General features: G+C 49.5%; 1 protein-coding gene across 4 annotated transcripts in view; it reads right to left on the reverse strand.

Annotated features, from left to right (window-relative positions):
- The window catches only part of USP49 (ubiquitin specific peptidase 49), a 29724-nt gene extending 11461 nt beyond the window's left edge, over nt 1–18263 (reverse strand). Inside the window, exons 1-3 of one of the 4 annotated variants that reach the window (XM_062605514.1) lie at nt 18191–18262; nt 2746–2890; nt 491–1901 (exon numbers count right to left, since the gene is read on the reverse strand). In XM_062605514.1, coding sequence (XP_062461498.1) covers nt 491–1873 — 1383 coding nt within the window. In that variant the 5' untranslated portion in view covers nt 1874–1901; nt 2746–2890; nt 18191–18262. Of the gene's footprint in view, nt 1–490; nt 1902–2745; nt 2891–5721; nt 6213–18190 lie in introns of those variants that run through there. The other 3 variants (XM_062605513.1, XM_062605517.1, XM_062605515.1) reach the window with 3 other exon arrangements.
- Between the last annotated feature and the right edge of the window lie 325 nt (nt 18264–18588).

Raw genomic sequence — 18588 nt, forward strand, 5'->3', positions numbered from 1 at the left:
CAAAAGGCACTGTGGGTCTGTTAGGGAGCAATATGTTTCAGACAAGGGAAAGGCACAGGAATAAGAGACCAAGCAGCTCGACAGGCACTTTCATCTCCTACAGAAACATATGTTAAGTGTGTTCCGGGTCTTGAGATGACTTTCATATGCCTGCAGAAACCCCCAAATTGTCAGAGGGAGCTTATTCGTCACAAGCCCTCTCTGTGCTCCATCGTGTTCGTTCCAGACACGGAAACAAAACCAGGAGAGGAAAACCCAAATTACAAAGACATTTAAAAAGCAGAGGAAAAACTGAAAACTGAAGGCTTCTGTACTTGGGCACATTTCACTCCAAAGTGGCTCAAGTCAACTGAGTTTACAAGACTCGTGGCAAGGCTGGAGAACGCTGACAACCTGCATAGCAGCTCCTCTCGTGTATCTGGGGGCTCCTGAGGAAACAGAGCTTGGATGAAGGGCTCGAACGGATGCCTGTGCAAAAGCAGGTTCATACCTGACTAAGCAACTGCCCATGAAAAATGGTGTTCACCACCTTCAGGACCTGCTTGGTGAGCTTCCTCTGCGAGAAAGGGATGAGGATCCTGCGCTTCGTTCCTTCCGACTCCAGCTCCTGCTGCACTTTATCCAAGAGCTCGCAGAGAAATTCCTGAGCGTCCTGCTGATCGTACCCTCGGAACGCCGGGATCAGGCTCCACACAGAGTGCAGCATGGCAAAGGGGGACACGAGCGCCCACTTGCCAGACCACATCACTCTGAAGAGGGTGTGCAGTTCGTGACACAGGGAGATGTGCTTTGAGCTCGGCTCCTTGGGCTGTATCAGTTCCAAACTCCTGCTTATGGAGGAGCCACCATTTAAGCCAGCTGGCAAGCTCTGCGTGCCATATGATCCCACTTTGTCAGTCTTCCCTGCCTCGTTAGCAGCAGCCCCGTTTGCCAACCTGCCGGGCATCCTGGACTTGCCATTCACAGTTTTAGCCAAGAGCTCTTCCGTTTCACAGAGATCGAGCGTCAGAAAACATTCTCTGAACTTCTGGAGGTGACTCAGCACTTGCAGGATGGAATTCATGTAGCACGTGTTCCCCAGGTTCCTCAGACCCGTCACCCCGGGGGTCATGAGCGGCTTGCGGCGGATGGAATAGAACTGCTTCAATCTGCTGCTCTGCATCTGCCTTGAGGTAGGGGAAGCGGTCGCCACCTCCCTGAACTTCCTTGGAATCAAGCTCTCCCTGCGCACGTGAGACAAGAGCCTCGCGCTCTTCCTGGGAGGGGCGTTCGCCAGCTCCTCCAGGAGCTGCCTCTTCATCTCCCGCCGCCGCTGCCTCGCCGCCTCCTTCTTCTTCTCCAGCTCTTCCCTTTGCTGCTTCTCCCTTAGCTTCCGCTGGCCCCTGGAGCTCTTCTCGAACCAGGTCCGCAGCGCCTTCGCCAGCAAGGACTGGCGCCTGTGCCAGAGGGCTGTCAGCATCTGAGACTGTCCCTGAGGGCTCCTCTGATGGCCGCACACGTCCTCCCCCAAAGCCATCGACCGCAGCGTCCTGCCGCTTCTTGTGGATGGGTCATGCTTTTGGCTTTTAATCGCTGACAGGGAACTTCTCAGCAGTTTCAAATCACCCTCCGGGTTATCATTCAAGACATAATCTTCACAAAGGTAACAAAAGACGTACAGGTCATTCACTTCCATGGCCAAGGGGTGCCTGGTTTCTTCAAAGTGTTTAAGTGCATGCTCCTCGATGTACCTCCCGCAGGCCACGTGGGAGCACTTCAGGCAGGCCCAGATGGACTCCGTGGTCTGGCAGTCCACGCAGTGCCACTTCTGGGGGTTCAGGATGGAGTGGTCCTGGGCGAGTCGTAGCCGCCCAACATGTTTGCATCTATCCATGTCTTACGGAAGTCTTCGCTGCTTTGACCTTGGAAGGCAAAAAGACAGAGAGAAAAGGGGCTTAGAGCCACGGCACACGTTTAAAACCATCTCTTTCGTGCTGGCTGTAAAGACCTATAAAAACACAGATGTTGAATCTTGTCAGTCTCAACCTCAGTTTTCCCTCAAGCAACTCCATTATTTCCGTGGGCAGTTTTCAGTACCAGCCAAAGAGACTGGATTGACAAGGTCTACAGCATACAACTGTCTATCTGCCTATGAGGGACAGCCCAGCCAGCTGCCAGCACGCCTCACCCAACCTGAATGGCTCGCTTCCAAGGAGAAAAAGATTAATTCAGTCCACACGCACGCTTGATCTTTAGCTGCCCTCTTGAAACTGATACATGCAAAATGAATTTGGAATGGGAACGCATGTCATCAGGACCGGGCTGAGGTTACTAACTCCTTGCAGAAGCCACAAAAACACCAGATAATTGTCATAACCAGAGCATTTGCAAGCCTGCAGGCTCTCCGTTCTACCCTGGAATTCTCTCATTCCCCACAGCCTCCCAAACGTTCCAGCCTTTAAAAAACATCAGGAGGGAATGAAAACTGAAACGGGCTAGAGTGAACCTAAAGGAACATCTGCAGGTGTACACGCTTCCAGGAGCACACAGACAGAGAGAAGGCAACTGATTTACTGCACTGTAACTGAAGAGAAATCAAAGCAGCGCTATTAGAAGGTGCAGAAAGCTTTTACTCCGTGTCCTGTACCCACGCGCTTTCTAGGAGATGCTCAGATGTACAAAGAGCACAAGTGACACCGCGGCGTCTTTGTATGCTCCCTCCAATGCTCTGATCCAAGGGAAAGAGATGAGGGCACAGCTACTCACGGAGTCCTGTTCAAGCATCCTTCCCCCCGTGCCGCCGCAGCCCGGGCACGGAACATCCCCATCGCAGCCGGAGGAGTCTTGGCGGATCTTCGGGAATTTAATTACTACTTAAGTCTTCATTGTAAGGCAGCGCAGCTTCAAAGCCCTAGAGAGAGGATATTCGTGTGATGCACAGAAACAAACTGAGAGCGCTGGCAGGGCTGCTCTGGAACAGGATTAATCCCCTCGGTGCAAGAGCTACTGCGGAGAACGCGCTTACTCCAGAGACCGGAATGCTCTGGAAGTTGAAGCCGGAGCGCACGGAGGAACCCCAATGGAAGGGGCCCTGTGGAATTTCATCTTTCTGCTTTCATTTCCCCATCATCTATAAACCTGCTGGTCACGTGCAGCCTCTTCACCATCAGCCTTTTGTAGCGGATGACCCAGCATATGGCAGAGAGAAGATGTGGAGTTCAAAAAGACGGAGCGCAAACGTTGCACCTCCTGCGATCACTGACTTGGTGAAAGCAGGAGGGGAGGAGACGGGGTGGGGGAAAAGGAGGCAAAAAAGCTGTCCTGAAATATCCAGTATCAAACAATAGAAAGGAAGTAATGAATAGTTGTTAAGTGTGAACTGCAACAAAGAACTGCGGGGGAAAGAGAGGTAGGAAAAGGCAGAACTGATTGCAAACCCGTATCTGTTGTAATAACCCAAGAAAGACTAAATTAACTCACACACCTACAGCTTGAACGCAACACGGAGCACTGACAGGAGAGACAGCGAGAACAGGCACAAAGTGGTTACAGATGTCACAGAGAGCGTCAGAGCCGGCACATGGATTACGTAGTTAAAAGGAATCACTCTACAAGGAGCAAAGTTTAACGCAACGGAGGCTGTGGCTTCCCCAGAGACAGCTATGGGGCAGCTGCCCCTATCTGACCAGGCCAAGCAAACCTATCCTTAGTGGCCTTCAAATCATGCAGGTTTACTTTAATTCCTATCTTCTTCCAGTGACATTGCTGCTAAAGATGGAATCTGTTCAGGAAAAATCAAAGCTCTTCTGTTCTTTAACTCTTCTCGACTTCACATTAGAGCACAAGTGGCCACTTCAGCATTCCTCTCCATGGAGGGATGAGCAGTGTCGAAATAACCCTTTCCGCTGGTTAGCTGGAACGGTTCAAGCAGCTCTGCACCTCTCCTTTGGGCCGAGTCCATCCCCTCCCAAATCCTCAGGCCTGGAAAGGCGCTTTTGGAAATCCCACACTAAACAAAGGGCCGATTTGGTCTCCAAGTTGGAACCGTCCCTTCCCACCTCCCTCTCACCTTTCTCCCCGAGCTTTTTTCTCTCCTCTTTCTCCTTTATTTTTGTGTCCAGGTCTTGATGGAAAATTATGGCATAACCCCGTCTAGCCTTGGTGAGACCAAGTAGCGTAGATTCCAGCTTGAAAGAGTATAGACACTATGGTAACATTGACAGCCTTCATTTACATAAAAGAATACTAATTATGTTGTATCATCAACATCTGTGATTCTGCTCACTGCCATATGCGACAGGGTTGGGAATTTAACCCTTGAGTCTCACCAGGAGAGCTGAGATTTGTGCTGCGGAACAAAAACTGGGCCTCTGAAAGAACCATTTCCTAGAGGCTGATGGAATCCCTGCCAAGGGAGGTCACCCACCAGCCCTGCAAGGGCTCAGGACACCGCACGTTCCGAGCGCACTGAATTCAGCTTCAGGTTCCAATGCTGATACGTTACTGGTTTCAGGTGGGTAACAGGCTACGAGGAAATCAATCACACACCAGATCCAGTGCATTAAAGAATCATGTTTAACAATGAAGTAGGCTGGCACTATATAAATCACAAGCCTTTTGTCAACTGCTTTTGCTTTTCCTGTGTGGGCCAGCAAGATTTCCTGTTTGAAGAGGAAAAGAGATCTTAAGAGCGTTGGTGGGTTAACAAAGCAGCTTTGTTACACCTTAATTTGGTAATTCTCAGCACAAAAGCATCTTTGATGCTGCCTGTGATGTTCCCCACCTGTTTCTCTTCAGGTATCTATGGATTATGGATACTTCCCTTGCAAATCTAAGCCTCAATACCATATACACCCAGGTGAGAAACAGCATTTATTTAACCTAAACCGCTTCAGTGATAGCTCTTTTCAGCTTCCTCAGACAAGAGGAAACCTGTTTGGCATCAGCAGGGTTGGCTGTGGAGCATCTGCATCACTCAACCATCAGTAAAACTGGCTCTCCCACACGGCGGGTACTAAAGGCAGCTGGGGTGCCTCAGGGTCAGCCCTGCCATCCTGCTGCAACCACTGAACACATCACGGGAAGACATGATGAAGAACCAAATCTGTTCCTCTCTTTTCCATAGGTAAACAAACAGCTTGCCCCAAGCTAGCAGCGAGAATAAAGAGAACTCCCTGCCAGGAGAAACGACAATGCTACAATGGAAGGAAAGCCCAAAGATGAGTCAGAACCTGTAAACAGGCAAAGGGGAAACAAACCCTGGCTGGAGCTATTCAAGATCCTGCAAGGAGTGAACACAGCTTGGATGAACACAAAAACGTGGACACAAAAACGTGGTTGCTGTGAGAAGCCATGAACAACAAGAGAGTTTAAGGATGGAGAATTAACACCTTACATTTGTCTGGAAGCAAACAAACTGAATCTTCTCTTTGCAATTCCAGTATTCCAGGTTTCTTTCTTGGGTTTACACTTCTTTTTTTCCACCAGGGTAGATCTCATTTTAAACAATAAACTTCTCCTTTCTCACATACTTAGCACTTTCCTTTCCCAGATAAGGGATGGGGGAAGGAAAAGAGGGCAGGAGGAACAACTTAACTGCTCTGCATGGAGAAGCAGCTTGAAGCTGCACTGCAATACAGCTAAAGATGGGTTAAACTTGCCGTAAAGTAATAGGAAATAAAAGCAAACTAAGGACACGGGTTTAGCCAGCAATGGTTTAGAGACAATTTGAAAAGCTCTCACCTTGCAAATCACGGTATTTAAACACTGGGTCAAACCCTACTTTCTGTTCTTGCATGGCTCGTAATCATGGAAAAACTTATGGCGAGATCCTGTAACAGCTTCAAGAACCAAACGCAGCCGAAACAATTTGGCTCTTGACCCTGCAAGAGTGTTAAAATAAAACACATGACTTTATTATGCTTCTTTGTGCCATTCTTACACATTTTGGAGCTGATTAAAGACATCTGCACGGATCTGTCGACACTCGCTACTTTCTTTTCCTAAGTAAATGTGCATGAAGCAAAGAGGGAAGTTCAGGGATCAGGAAGGGCGCTGGATGTTCAGCTGAGGACACTGGAAGTGGCTTTCATTTGTCCAAGAGCTGATTCCAGAACAAGGAGAAGGCTTTGGTGCTGACCCAAACTCCTGTAAGCTGCAGCCTGGAAATCATCTCTAAGGCCAGGAGGGGGGCTCAGCCTGAATGGTTCTTTCATTCACACCTTCAGCCCTCCTCCGGGGGTGGCAAAAGGGAAACATCTCACCAGGCCAAGGGCAATGGGTGCCACATTAGAGCATGGCTGCCTTTTATCTTCCTTCACCTTTTGTTTTAAAACACTGTTGGAAAAAAAACCACCCTTCGATATTCTTGCTCTCTATCCCCACAGAAACCTACTGCACTGGAGCAAATAGGTTTAAAAATCCTGGATGCAAAAAGCCAAACACCTTCCCCTCTCTCCCCATTTAGGAGCAGCGGTGGAGGATGTCTACCCTGCTGCAAACACTCCAAAAAGCAGATAAAGAGATATCGGAGAGACTCGACAGCTAAAAATCACAGATAACCACTCAAGAACTGTATTCCTCTGATTATTTAACCCACCCACTTGTGAGGAACCAATTCCTCAACCAGCTGCCTAATGAAAACACGGATTCGGAGCTGTGTGGAAGATGGGAACAAAAAGTTCCTGCTCAAGACCTTGGTGCTCCTCTGCCAGCGAGAGCCCTCTGTGTCCACGCAGCAAACCTGCATTTGCCTCTCCAAGCCACTGGCAATAGTGCTTTGTCAAACACGAAACCTCTCGTCATTGATAACTCCATTAGAGAAGAGGAATTGCTGCGTGAAGGAATGAGTTCCACCAGCGCATCACCTCAGCAGGTATCCTGTATCCTTACAGAGCCACTGCATGGAGCAAGGAAAACAGCCAGGAAAACATGCAAGAAGCTCTTTCTGCTTCTCTTTCTCCTAAGAGCCATCAGCTTGCCTGGGCAGGAATGGGTTTCTCCCTTCACTCCTCTGGTTCAAACCCTTTCAGACTTTCAAATTGCATCTCCAAAGGGTAACAAGAGCCCTGAAGACTTTTTCAATTATTCTGAAAGCATATTTCCTTGGAAATTGTCAGCTTCCTACCCTCCAGTTGCTGGATTCCTCCTATCCAGGCTGACATTCCATCAAGTCAGTTACAGGCAAATTAACACAGCTGACAAAGGGGAAAAAAAGAAGGGAAGACACAGGAGGAAGAGTCAGAGATGAGTCAGGATTCGGTGTTTCATTGAAGAGGCAGCAAAGCAATGAATTAAACAGCTCCCGTGAATCCATGAATTAACCACAGTGTAAAAGACAGATGACAAGACAGGAGACAGGAGCTATGACAGCAGCAGCAGTGGCTGCTCCCATCTCCCTCCCGGCCAGCATCACCCTCCTCATCCCAACACACACAAACCTCCCACCTTGATCCAAAGCATCCTGAATTCCACAGCATCTCCCCTGGGAGCTGGCTGGTGTCCTATGGGAATCACAGCAAGCTCACAGGACTTCCACTGGTTCCAGCCATTCCATACAGGCACCGGAGGACATCCTCCCACCCCCTTCTGCTGTTCCAGCTCCCAAGCTATAATCACAAGGGAGCTTGACGAAAATGTGACTTCCCTGCCAACTTCCACAGCGAGTTCTGGTTTATTAACTCCTTTAAGTTAATTATAACTATGTCAATGTGATGCTGTTTCTGGGAGCTCGCAGCGCGCTGTAAAGATGTGCTCTAGGCTCAAGGCTGGAATCTCAGGAATCAGTTTGCAAAGAAAGGTCCAATTATTGCCAAAAGAAACCCCCCAACCAAGCCCAAAACCCTCAGAAACCACAAAGCACGAGGATGAAGAAAATCTGGCATCCTTGGTGGGAGAGGACATGACTTCTGCAGGACTTTGCTCTCGGCATCGTCTTGGGATGCTGAAGTTAGTGAATACTGGCCCGCAGCTCATTTTACAGTACAAGGAAGGGCACAGGCACTGTGGTGTGCTGAGTACAATTAGCTCCCAACACGTCACACTCACAGCAAAGCCAACAAGGCTTCAAAGGGCTCCAATTTGTCCCTAACACCAACCCACCCACAGAGATTGAGCATCCTCCCTATGAAGTTCTGTTCACATGGATTTAGGGGGGTAGCTGAGACAAGACAAGTGTTTGCCTTCCATTTAGAGATGTAAATGTCCCAAACCTACCAAACCAGAGATGTTAACATCCCAATTCCATAACACACCAGGAAGGGAAAGCTTAGCGACGCTACACCTCCCTGCAGATACATACTCTCTTTACCAGAGGCTTGCTGGCAAACTCCAACCAAACCCCACCAAACTCCTTTAGTTTGGTTCAAATACATTTATGGACTAGAATCAATTTATGACTACACCAAAAGCCTTGGCATCCTCCAAGAGCAGTAACTCAGACTTAATACAGGCCAACAAAGAGTTGCAAATGTGCATCTGTCTTCTATCCACATTCCTTCCTGATGAAGATCCTCTTACAACAAGAGCCAGTTCAGCAGTCATGAGGGATGGAGCTGGCAGTTTATGGTTTGAAGATAAGCATGGAAGGGCAAAGAGAAGGGGAAATCCTTCGGCTCACAAAGCACTTCCATACAGCCCCCCTCAGGAACCAGCCAGGAGGTGATTTGTGCTGCCATCCACGTTCTCCAGATGTCCAAGTTTAAACTTGGACGTTTTAGAGGCACGTTAAAGATGAAACATGAATATTCTTATTAAGCCAAACTCCCTGTTTCTCATCTAAGTGCAAGAGATGAATAAAACCAAGTGACTGAAGGCCTAGGTGGAGCCCCCACCTATCTCAGTTTTCACCTTCAGCTTCAAGAGCAGCTTTTCCACGTGCAATCCAACCAATCCTATTTATTCCTTAGGGTCACCATACACCAAGCAAACAGAAAGATGCACGTCCTGCAAGTCCCTGGGAATGTGGGAAGTCACAACGTAACAGCCCTGGATGTTAAAGAGCATTATTAAAATGCTATATACTTCTTAGTTCACGGCTTTCCAGAAGTTAATGTTTCCTCATTTATGGCAGTACATAAAATTCTCCCTCTCCTTTCTTTTCAGAAGCTTCCCAGCTTTTGGTTTTGGCTTTTGGAAGCGTTAATAAGCTGGGAAACACAACATGGATACACCATATAAAAGGGGAACTCACTGTGCATGTAACCAATCCACAGGATAGCCTAGTGCTGGTGCACCAGTCCAAAAGGGAAAGAGCCAGTGCAGGAATTCCAAAGGTACTTACAGCCGGAGAAGCCTGGAGCAAATACAGGCAATTTGAATTGTCAGAATCAAGCAGGAAAAAGCTGGTTTGCATTAGGACAGTCTGAAAGTGGATGGTAACTGCCCCATATAAAGCAATCATTTCATTTTATGAGTCAAGCAACCAGCTTGATAGAATCCATGAATCCCCATCCAACTATTTCCTTACTTGTGACAACCGCAGACAGGGACACACCAAAGCGTTTTAGAGTCTCCTGTGTGTTTGCTCCTGAAGAACCTCTCTGCTCGAGCACACAGTGACAGAGCTGTCATGGATGCAAAATCAGGGGCACCGACTCCAAGCCAAGAGCTCTACATCCATTTTCACTATTGGGAAATCCAGGTTTTAGGCCCCACCACCCCAAAACTGCAGGGATTCACACCAAAACTGAGTTCTTTTTGCTTGCTTTCTCACTCAGCACTGCCCAGCTCGGTTTGCATTCAGGCTTAGTGAGAGTGTTCAAATGGCCAAGGACACGCTCACGTACTCATGGGTCAGGACCTGGGCAGACGTGAACAAGGCACCCTAGGAATAATTAACAACGAGCCATGCTCTGGTTCAATGTGGCTAAACAAAGCAGGAAGAGAAGAGAGAAACAGGCATTCTCTGGTGCCCCCACTTTCCTTACCTTATTATTACCATGGCCTACTACAATGCAGCCAAAAAGCCCCATTTTGGGGGATGCAGAAAGCATTATTCTTTTGACCAGACTCCTCAAACATTATTTTTCCCATTCAGTGTCTATCAGATTTCTCACCACCAGTCACATAACCCACATGCTCCGAGTCGAGGCTCACACCAGCAGCTCAGAGATGTTAAAAACACTCAAACCCACACTCTCAACCTTTGATAGGGAAAATCCCGCTCCCTTCCCACCTGCCTTCACATGAACACCACCAGGTTAAACAGAACTTCCCACTGCTGGCAAAGAGCTTCGTTAGCACAGTCAGAACTGGGTGCGTTCTGACCGATGGTACCTTGCTGCATCCCTCGCATCGCTCACAAACCCCAATCGCTTCTGTTATCAAAAGACAGTTATAATAAACCAAATGTGCTTATAATAAAACAAGTAAGATGCAGTTACAATAACCCAAACCCATTGCAGGGGGACGGGGTGAAGTTTTGGAGCTCCAACGCGTCAAAGAAGCCTCCTGCTGCTGCTCACATCACCACGGGTGGCTGCAGCACGGATCAGTTGAAGAGCCCCAGCATTCAGCGGCAGCGTAACAGCCTCCTCGAGGATCTCTTTGTGATCGACACAAAGACGGATCATACCAGAGAGTGAACACTTGGTAAGTTATGGGGAGTCCTCTCCTGTTCTTCCTCCCCCGTTTTAATTCATATTCATCTTGGCAAAATCTTAAGACAGACTATTAACTAATCTAAACCAACATCACAGCTGATACAACACATAAAGCAATCAGTCAAACGAACATGTCAGTGCCATCTACTGAGGCAATAAAGAACGAGACAACCCCAGCAGGCTGTGCCTTATTATCTTCACAGCCATAATGAATAGGCAAATAGCATTAAATATAAGTACAGTATTCACAGCCACATTTTGCAGTGTTTGAAGCAGGAAAGGTGCCTCCGATACGTTTGAGGAGCAGAGATTACAAGGAGCCAGAAATAACGAGGGGTTTTGACACAGCTCTCCATCATTTCCTTTTCCTTCTCTTGCCAATCAACTACTATTAGGTCTTTGAGGAGTGAAACAGAGCAGCAGCTAGAAAATTCTCTATGGGTTTTAATGCATGCTGTTAACTGGTAAATGGAGTAACCCACAGTGACCAGTGTAGCCAAATGCAGCAAGGACTTGCTCTGCCAACAAACCCCAGGCATCAGCCCAAGATGCTCCATAGTATTTATCTGTGTAGCATCCATGAGCACTGCCACATCCTTGGCTCTAGAAGCAGCAAACGACCTGACCCAGCCTTTGCTTGGACCACGGCGCTCTACCAAGGTCTGCTCTGTTCTCTTGTCAACAAGGAATTAGACAGAGATTTACACATCCTCTTCTCTGCTCAGCTGATGGCCCTGTTCTGTGCTTGGAAAACAAACCTATACAGCAAATCCTCCTCATCCCAGGTGTGCAAAAGGAGACCTAAAGTGGCATTAACAAACATTAACAAGAGTATATTCAATCTCAGCTCTCCCTGCATCCAGCCCAACTGATGCGAAAGGTTTGCTCTTCTAGTCTCTGGTACCTAAGGAACAATTTCACTTGCTTAAATGCACCTTTCCCCCCCTCCCCATTCCTGATGGAATTATTCCTAATTTGCATATTATGAATCCTGTTCTGGCTGAAATCCTTTCCTATAAATTACAGGGGATAGCGGAGCAGTGCCTTTGTCCTCCCCACAACACGCCAAGGGAACAGAACGAGGTAGGAGACGGGCACACGGCACATACCGGCTTGTTAATCTCCTTTAAGAACTGGAGACCAACCTGGGCCCCATTCTACACTCGGGTAATTTATTAAAGTAACAGATGCTGGGAGGTTAGAGTTCATCACATCAATTTGTCTTGAGACGAAACGGCAACAAGGCAAGGGAAGGAAAGAGGGAGAGGTGGATTTGCACCTCTTTTGATTTGATTTCCATCCTGTGCCTCAACAAGCTGTTCCTAAACCCTTCCCACTGGATAATAAACAGGATGTGTTCGTCCTCATCCCCTGCATCAGTCATTTCCATAGTGTCCAAGCTGAGGAAAAGAGCGGTGCATATTACAACGCAGGATTCTTCAGGCCACCTTTGGCAAGCACTCGCTAGTTCCATGCCCTGTCAGGAATATTCCATTTCCCCCACATAAACTCTCGTGAGCAGGATCTTCATCCCTGCTCTCATTCAGGTGAATTAACTATTCTTAGTTAAACAGATTTGCTTCTAGTCTTAGCCTGAGAACAGATTAACTCATGACTGGGAGGATTATAGATTTACCTCTGGACCGAAATCACTTCTGAATCTGAGCTACAGCTATTAGTTCCTTAAAGCTCAGCTGAACAGCTTTTAGTAGCTCCTTTGTATTTTTGAAGGAATGATTAAACATCATTAAATCCAAGCTAACGGTTCTTTCCCACAACTCCAGTGAATAAACAGTTTGCTGATTTAACTTCTGTTTTCTACAGGAAGAGCAGAGTTTCACATTGATTTTTGGGGGAATAATTAATACTACACTAAGCCTAGAACACTTGTCCTTAACAGTGAAACACGTTTTCCACGTTTGTGTGGGGTTTTAAGCACATAAAACCCCTCTTTGTTCTCCTCAGAGAGAAACAGCTCTCGAGACCAACCTGCTCCTTTGTACCCAGCGTGGCACTTGTGTCCCCATCACGTTTCTCCAGCTGCAGAAGACACAACGGATTCTGCAGGGACGGGCAGTGAAGCCCTCCTGTCACACCAACCAACATGCTTTTAAGCACGGCTTCCTTCTACATTAAATACCAAATACCCCAAACAGGACACCGACATTTCCATGCCATCGGCAAACGGTTTCACTCCACACCAACAACGTGGAAAGCAGCCCCTAAGCAAAGAGTCACCCTCCCGATGTCCTCCTCCTCCTCCAATGAAACCAGTCTGTCCCTACGGATGAAGGTCCCTGGATGGAAGAGCTGCGGGCATCAGCGTGGGGCTGGAATGAGATGCTTTAGTTGGACCCTGACAGCTACAAGCAGCCGATCTCCATGGGTTCCCAAGCACTGCTCCATGAGCGGATGGGGTTTGCTCTTTCAGTAACACACAATCCACTTGTGGTTAATTCACCTTTAGCCCTCTGGAACAGCCTCAGCCAGCTGCAATCCCTGCATTAGAACACAGCCTTTTCCCCTGCTGCTTAATGACTGGAAAACCCCTCAGCATCCAAAAATCACATCGGGTTGTCCGGTTCCCACAACACATCTCTAGATACACACAAACAGACACACAATCTGTTCAAACCAATCCTTAGATCTCTCCCTCCACCCAGAACCCCCCTGAACCATTAAAACCCCACAGTGAACACAAATGTGAAGCCCAATTAGTCAAAGGAGACATTAGCACCTCGTTGCCCTGAGCTACACAAACCTGCAGGGTAGGGAAGTCTTCCCCCCGACTGTGATTGCTGAAGTTCAGCCTAAATGGTATTTCTTCCGATGCACTCCAGTGCTGGATTTATGCAGATAATGTTCAAGCTAGAAGCCAGCCACAAATCTCTATCATTTCCTTAATACACAAGGCACTTGTTATTCAGCTGGAACACATTTAATATACAGCATAATGTGAAAGTCTAAACTATCTGAAATTAGTGGGTAGAGTTAACTGCAGCACCAGGCAAGAGGCTGAACGGGTCCCATCACACCAAAAGAAAGGATTGGATATAAACCACGACTTCGCGCTTTGAGGAGGAGGAAAGCACGTTTGTCACCAAGTGATTGCAATGAAGTCAGGCTTCGAGACACGGATCCCTTCAGGAAAGCAGGGAACAAAGCTGCAGCAGTGCGGAAACACAAACCAGCGCTGACTGCCCTTCCCAGGACGCTCCTGTTAGGATTCCTGCCTAAAAGCTCCTTAGCCCTTCACCCGCACACCCACCTCGCCAGGCTGCGAGGGCTCTTCTTGCACCGACCGCATGGAGAGTTCAAACCCTCCAATTGTCTTCAGAGCCCTTTCAGCAGCATGAGAGAGAGGGGCAGAATGCCATTCTGGGCCAGTATTTCTTAATCAAATCTAAGCTGCCCACTGCAAGTGAATGGGAAAACATGGTTGCAAGGCGATGCTCCTCAATCAAGCGCCTTTCAGAGCGAATCAGGGGATGGAGCTGTGGTCACCACTCCTTAATCGGCTCAGCTGATGTCCTATACAGGAGCTCAATGGAGGAACACAGCTGCGGCCCATAACTCTTGCCTCGATCTTCCATGGTTTGACTGAAAAGCCTGAAAAGCACATAAATGCACTAAAGCTTCTCTCCATTAAATTGGTTCTTTCTAAAGCATCGCTGGCTTTGCCCGGGGAAGGGGGGGGGGGAAGCTTCTTTTTCACTGCACTCGGTTAGAGGTTGAGTGTAAAAGTTTGGGTGATATATACCACGCACTGGAGCGCACTACAATAGACCAGGCTATTATTTACTTGTAAAGACCACGATGGCGCATGTTATTTAGGAGTTCCAATGTTCTATAGGGATTCCTGTGCTCGAGGACGTGACTTTCGCTGCGGCTAAAGGACCCTTTTGCATTTCACTAAATCACAGCCCTCCAAAAAGCATCCCTTGAACCAGATTTCTTTTCTTTTCAAGGGGACATCCACGACTGACACGTTAACACCAGGAACCTTTCCACTGCACTCATGCTAAGGGCGAGCTGTCAGATCCCTGTATGCCAGTTTTCTGCCTGCAAATGTGGATGAATTACGCAGCCGAGGCAGCGTGACCAGACAGCAAGCGTGCACACCGTGGGGAGAAGCACAGAAAGAAGCTGGTTTTCACCCAGCTGCTGCATTTTCCTTCTCCTTTCTCAGTAAAGTTCTTCAAAGGCCCCACTTCCCAGGGAATTCCATTGTAATTCCCGGGTTAAAGGGACTTACTGAGGGCGCCTGCTTTCAGCATCACAACTTTCCCATTTCCTGAGCGGTGCTGGTGGTGCAATAGTTAACGTGCCCTCCTCACTATTGTGTAAGCAAAAAGCTAATTAACGACACAGCACAAAGCAGCCAAGTTTGATTTGTTTTCCAGCTATCTTACAGCTCCTAAAGCCACTAACCACTAACCTTACACCTCCTAAAGCCACCAACTCGCTCTTAACGCTGCCGCAGAAAGTGAAGGGATTTTTCTCCTCCCAAACCCACAGAGTGTGCATTTTAATCTGTGTTTCCCTCAATGTTCTGTGCTGTGAATTACTGCAAAACCACCCATCGTTAGCTTGGGCCCACTCAGAAATCACTGGCAAAGGGGAGAATCCCCACCTCCATTTCTACCTGCTCTCCCCTCACTCCCACTGTAACCTGGTTTGTTCAGTGGCATGGCAGAGCTGCTCCATAGAAGCCTGTGAGCTGGGGCTGCAATTCAATGCCTTCTGAGCCATATACGACTTAACAGCCTCACACGAGCCATCTTTGATCGAAGGTCTCATAAGAAGCAACGTGAAGAGCGTTAACACCGGTCCAGGGGGTGATGCGACCACACAACGTGGGCATTCCGAGCTGGAAATCCCATTTTGAAACGGCAGTGGTTAAAGAACTCCTTGGTGCGCTCCAGAGCAAGGATTCCTTAAGGGTTTTGTGCTAACGAGGTTGGTTTCCCATTCAGTGACACTGAAGGAGGGAGGGGGAGTTATGTTCTGTACAACCTGCATCAACTCAACAGCCTGTTCGCTGTGGTTAAGTGCTGAGGGAAGGTGAAGCGTTTCTACACCGAGCAATTAACAACAGGCTGCCGAGACAAGAGCATCTCCGAAGGTTTCATTCCCCAAAGGAGAAATAAACCCCAGCCAACCCCAAAGCCAGGCCTTGATGAAATACTCAAGATGAAAACCACAAAGGTTGTTAAACACAGTGAGAGATTCCTGCAGGAAATAAAGGGTCTTTGGGAGCATCTCCCACCAGGCGAGCTGTCGCTGGAGCTGCCCCATCTTCCTTCTTCCCACCGCTGCACCCAATCACAGGCAAAGCCTTCAGACAACTTATCTTGGTGTCTCTTGTTTCTACCAAAGACATTTCACTATGAAAACAGCCAACAAAAGGGAAAAAGGCCAAGAAAAGTAGGATCTTAAAGGGCATATTCAGTAATTCACAGCAACTTTGACGCTAGGGAAAGGGTTTCTTGTCACTCGTTCTGAGGAGCTGGGACAAAACAGCAACTACTCTTACAAATGCCTATTAACAAGCATGGTTTAGCACTGAAGAAGACAACCAGAGAGCTGCAAACACACACACACCAAGGGAAGGCTTCTGATCAGTCCCAAGAGACCCGCTGCAGCAAGGACCCGCACTGGATCCTTTCATACCCAAGAGCAGAGGGGATCCACCAAGCTGAGCATCCCAGGCAGCAGAACCCTTGTCATCAACAGCACAACACACAAAAGGAGATCCTTCGCCATTCCCTTCGAGCTTCCCAATCCAAGCCCTGCTCAGACCAAGCACACGAGGCTCCTTCTCCACTTCCCCATCCTTACAGGGCTCCAGGGTGTCTTGTCCACCACAGGGCTCTGCATCCCTCACAACCCCATTCTCCACAGGAACTGCAGAGGCAGATTCTTTCCTAACGATCTCTGGGCACTAAATAAACCCCTGGTTTGGACGCAGTGGCTGCAGCATTCCATAAACCGCTGCATGCGTGACTATTGTTAAACCCTGCTCCTGAGCAAGCACAATTCTTTGTAACGAACCAGAACTTGCACGAGACCAAGAATCACTCCAGACCTGAGAAGCTGCCAACTTCCAACCCCCCTTTGCACTTGAAGTCGGCTCAGATGAGGAGGAAGAAGGATGAGGGGGGGGAACAAACAAGCATTTACTGCTTGTTTGAATGCTCACAGACATCAAATGCTGCTCGCTTGGCACGTCCTGTTCAAGCATTTGCAGCTCAGCTATTTCCAAAGCAATTCAACCCAACCCCAAACGCTTTCGGTGCCCTGGATCCTTCTGTTTTTAACATCCTACCAACGCATCTGACGATTGTTCAAGAGCGGAGCCTTGTTCTGCAGGCAGAGCCACAGCGCTTCAGCGCAAAGCCCAGTGATGCTGCACGTCAACAGGGCATAACTCCAGACACTTCACTCCTTTAATCCAAGGGCAAGTTTAATCCACAGTTCACACCCACGTGGAGTTTATAGTCACAACTGCACTGATTTATCCGCTCTCACCCTCCCGCTCCGCAGCTCTCCCTCTTCCCCTTCTCATATCCCAACCACCCGTTCCCTCTGCTCCAGGAGCAGCTCCCCTCTCCCTAACACCCTATTTTTTGCTTCCTATTCCACCTCCTGATTACCCGGTTTAATCCGGTCCCTATTTCTCTCCTTGCCTTCACCACCAGAGCCATTGCTGCTACATCAGCAGCTCCAACTTTGAGTTGTGCCTGGGCTGAGGAGCCCGCAAGCGCCCATCACATCCTGCTCCACTCGCTCCTCAGGCTGCAGCAGCATCTCCTCCGAGGCAGTGGTACAGGAAAGGACCCGATTTGGGAACATTTCACATGAAAAGAGCTCTGCTACTCCAAGAGCATCCTTCCCTGGCCAGAAGTACGAGGGTAGCTCTAAGTAAAGATGCTTCCCCCCCTCTCCATATATTCCAAACCAAGCATCAATGCTCTCCCGACTGCACCCGGTGTTTAAAGCGGGGTTCGGAGCTCCGGACCCATCACGCCCCCCATCCCCGTTGTTACTCCCTGCTCTGGGGGGCGGGGGGGGAATAACCACCCCCCCCCCCATTATTCCGTTTTAAATAAACACGAACCAAGACCCCATTCCCTCTCCCCATCCATAGGGAACGCGTTATCCCTGTTTTCTTGCCCTCCCCAAGCACACACAGCGCTTTATGGGGCAGTTTATACCCCCCCCCCCCGACGCGCCCCCCGCGCTGTGCCCGGCCCGGCCGCCAGGGGGCGGTAAAGCCGCCGCGAGGGGCCGGTACCGGGTGGAAGGAGGGGGGGGGGGGGTCCTAAATGGGGGGGGGGCTCCCGCGCCTCAACAAAGGGAAAGTTGCGGCTCCGCCGAGCCCCCCGCACACAAAGGCGGCGGGGGGGGTTGGGGGGGGGGCCGTGTGTGTGTGTGCGGGTCAGGGTCCGCCTCACACCCCCACCCCCCGATCACACCATGGGGGGGGCGGGGGGGGTTCAGCACCCCCCTCACAATGGGGTTCCCCCCTCTTCACCCTCCCCCCCCCTCCCTCAAGGGGGGGGTTCACCCCCACCCCCCCCCCCCCCGCGAACGGCCCCTTTATTTACCGCCATCATCAGCACGCGCGAGCTGTCACCCAGCGCGAGACACCCCGGCCGCCGCCGGCCACGCCCCCCTCCCCGCCCATTGGCTGCCCGCCGCGGAGGGCCCCGCCCCTTCGCGCCCCGCCCCGCGCCGCCATTGGCTGGAGCGCACGCCACACAGCTCGCTCGCCTTCCCCCCCCCCCCCCTTTCCTCCCCATTCAGAGCCGCTGCTTTACGCCAATTCCGTAGAGCGCTCGCAGCGCACCGACGCCAGCCGCTTTACGCAATCTACGCAGCCACACCGGGAGAGCTCCACTCGGAGCTTTACGCACTCTGCGTAGCCGCTAGGGTAGGCTCTTCAATGGCGCAGCGGGAGGGCGGTGACGGCGCCGGCCCGGCCCCCGCCGGTGACGTAGCGGGC

Source organism: Pezoporus occidentalis, unplaced genomic scaffold (genome assembly GCF_034315485.1).
Source record: "Pezoporus occidentalis ecotype Australia unplaced genomic scaffold, CSIRO_AGI_Poc_V1 ctg92, whole genome shotgun sequence".
Classification (NCBI taxonomy): Eukaryota; Metazoa; Chordata; class Aves; order Psittaciformes; family Psittacidae; genus Pezoporus; species Pezoporus occidentalis.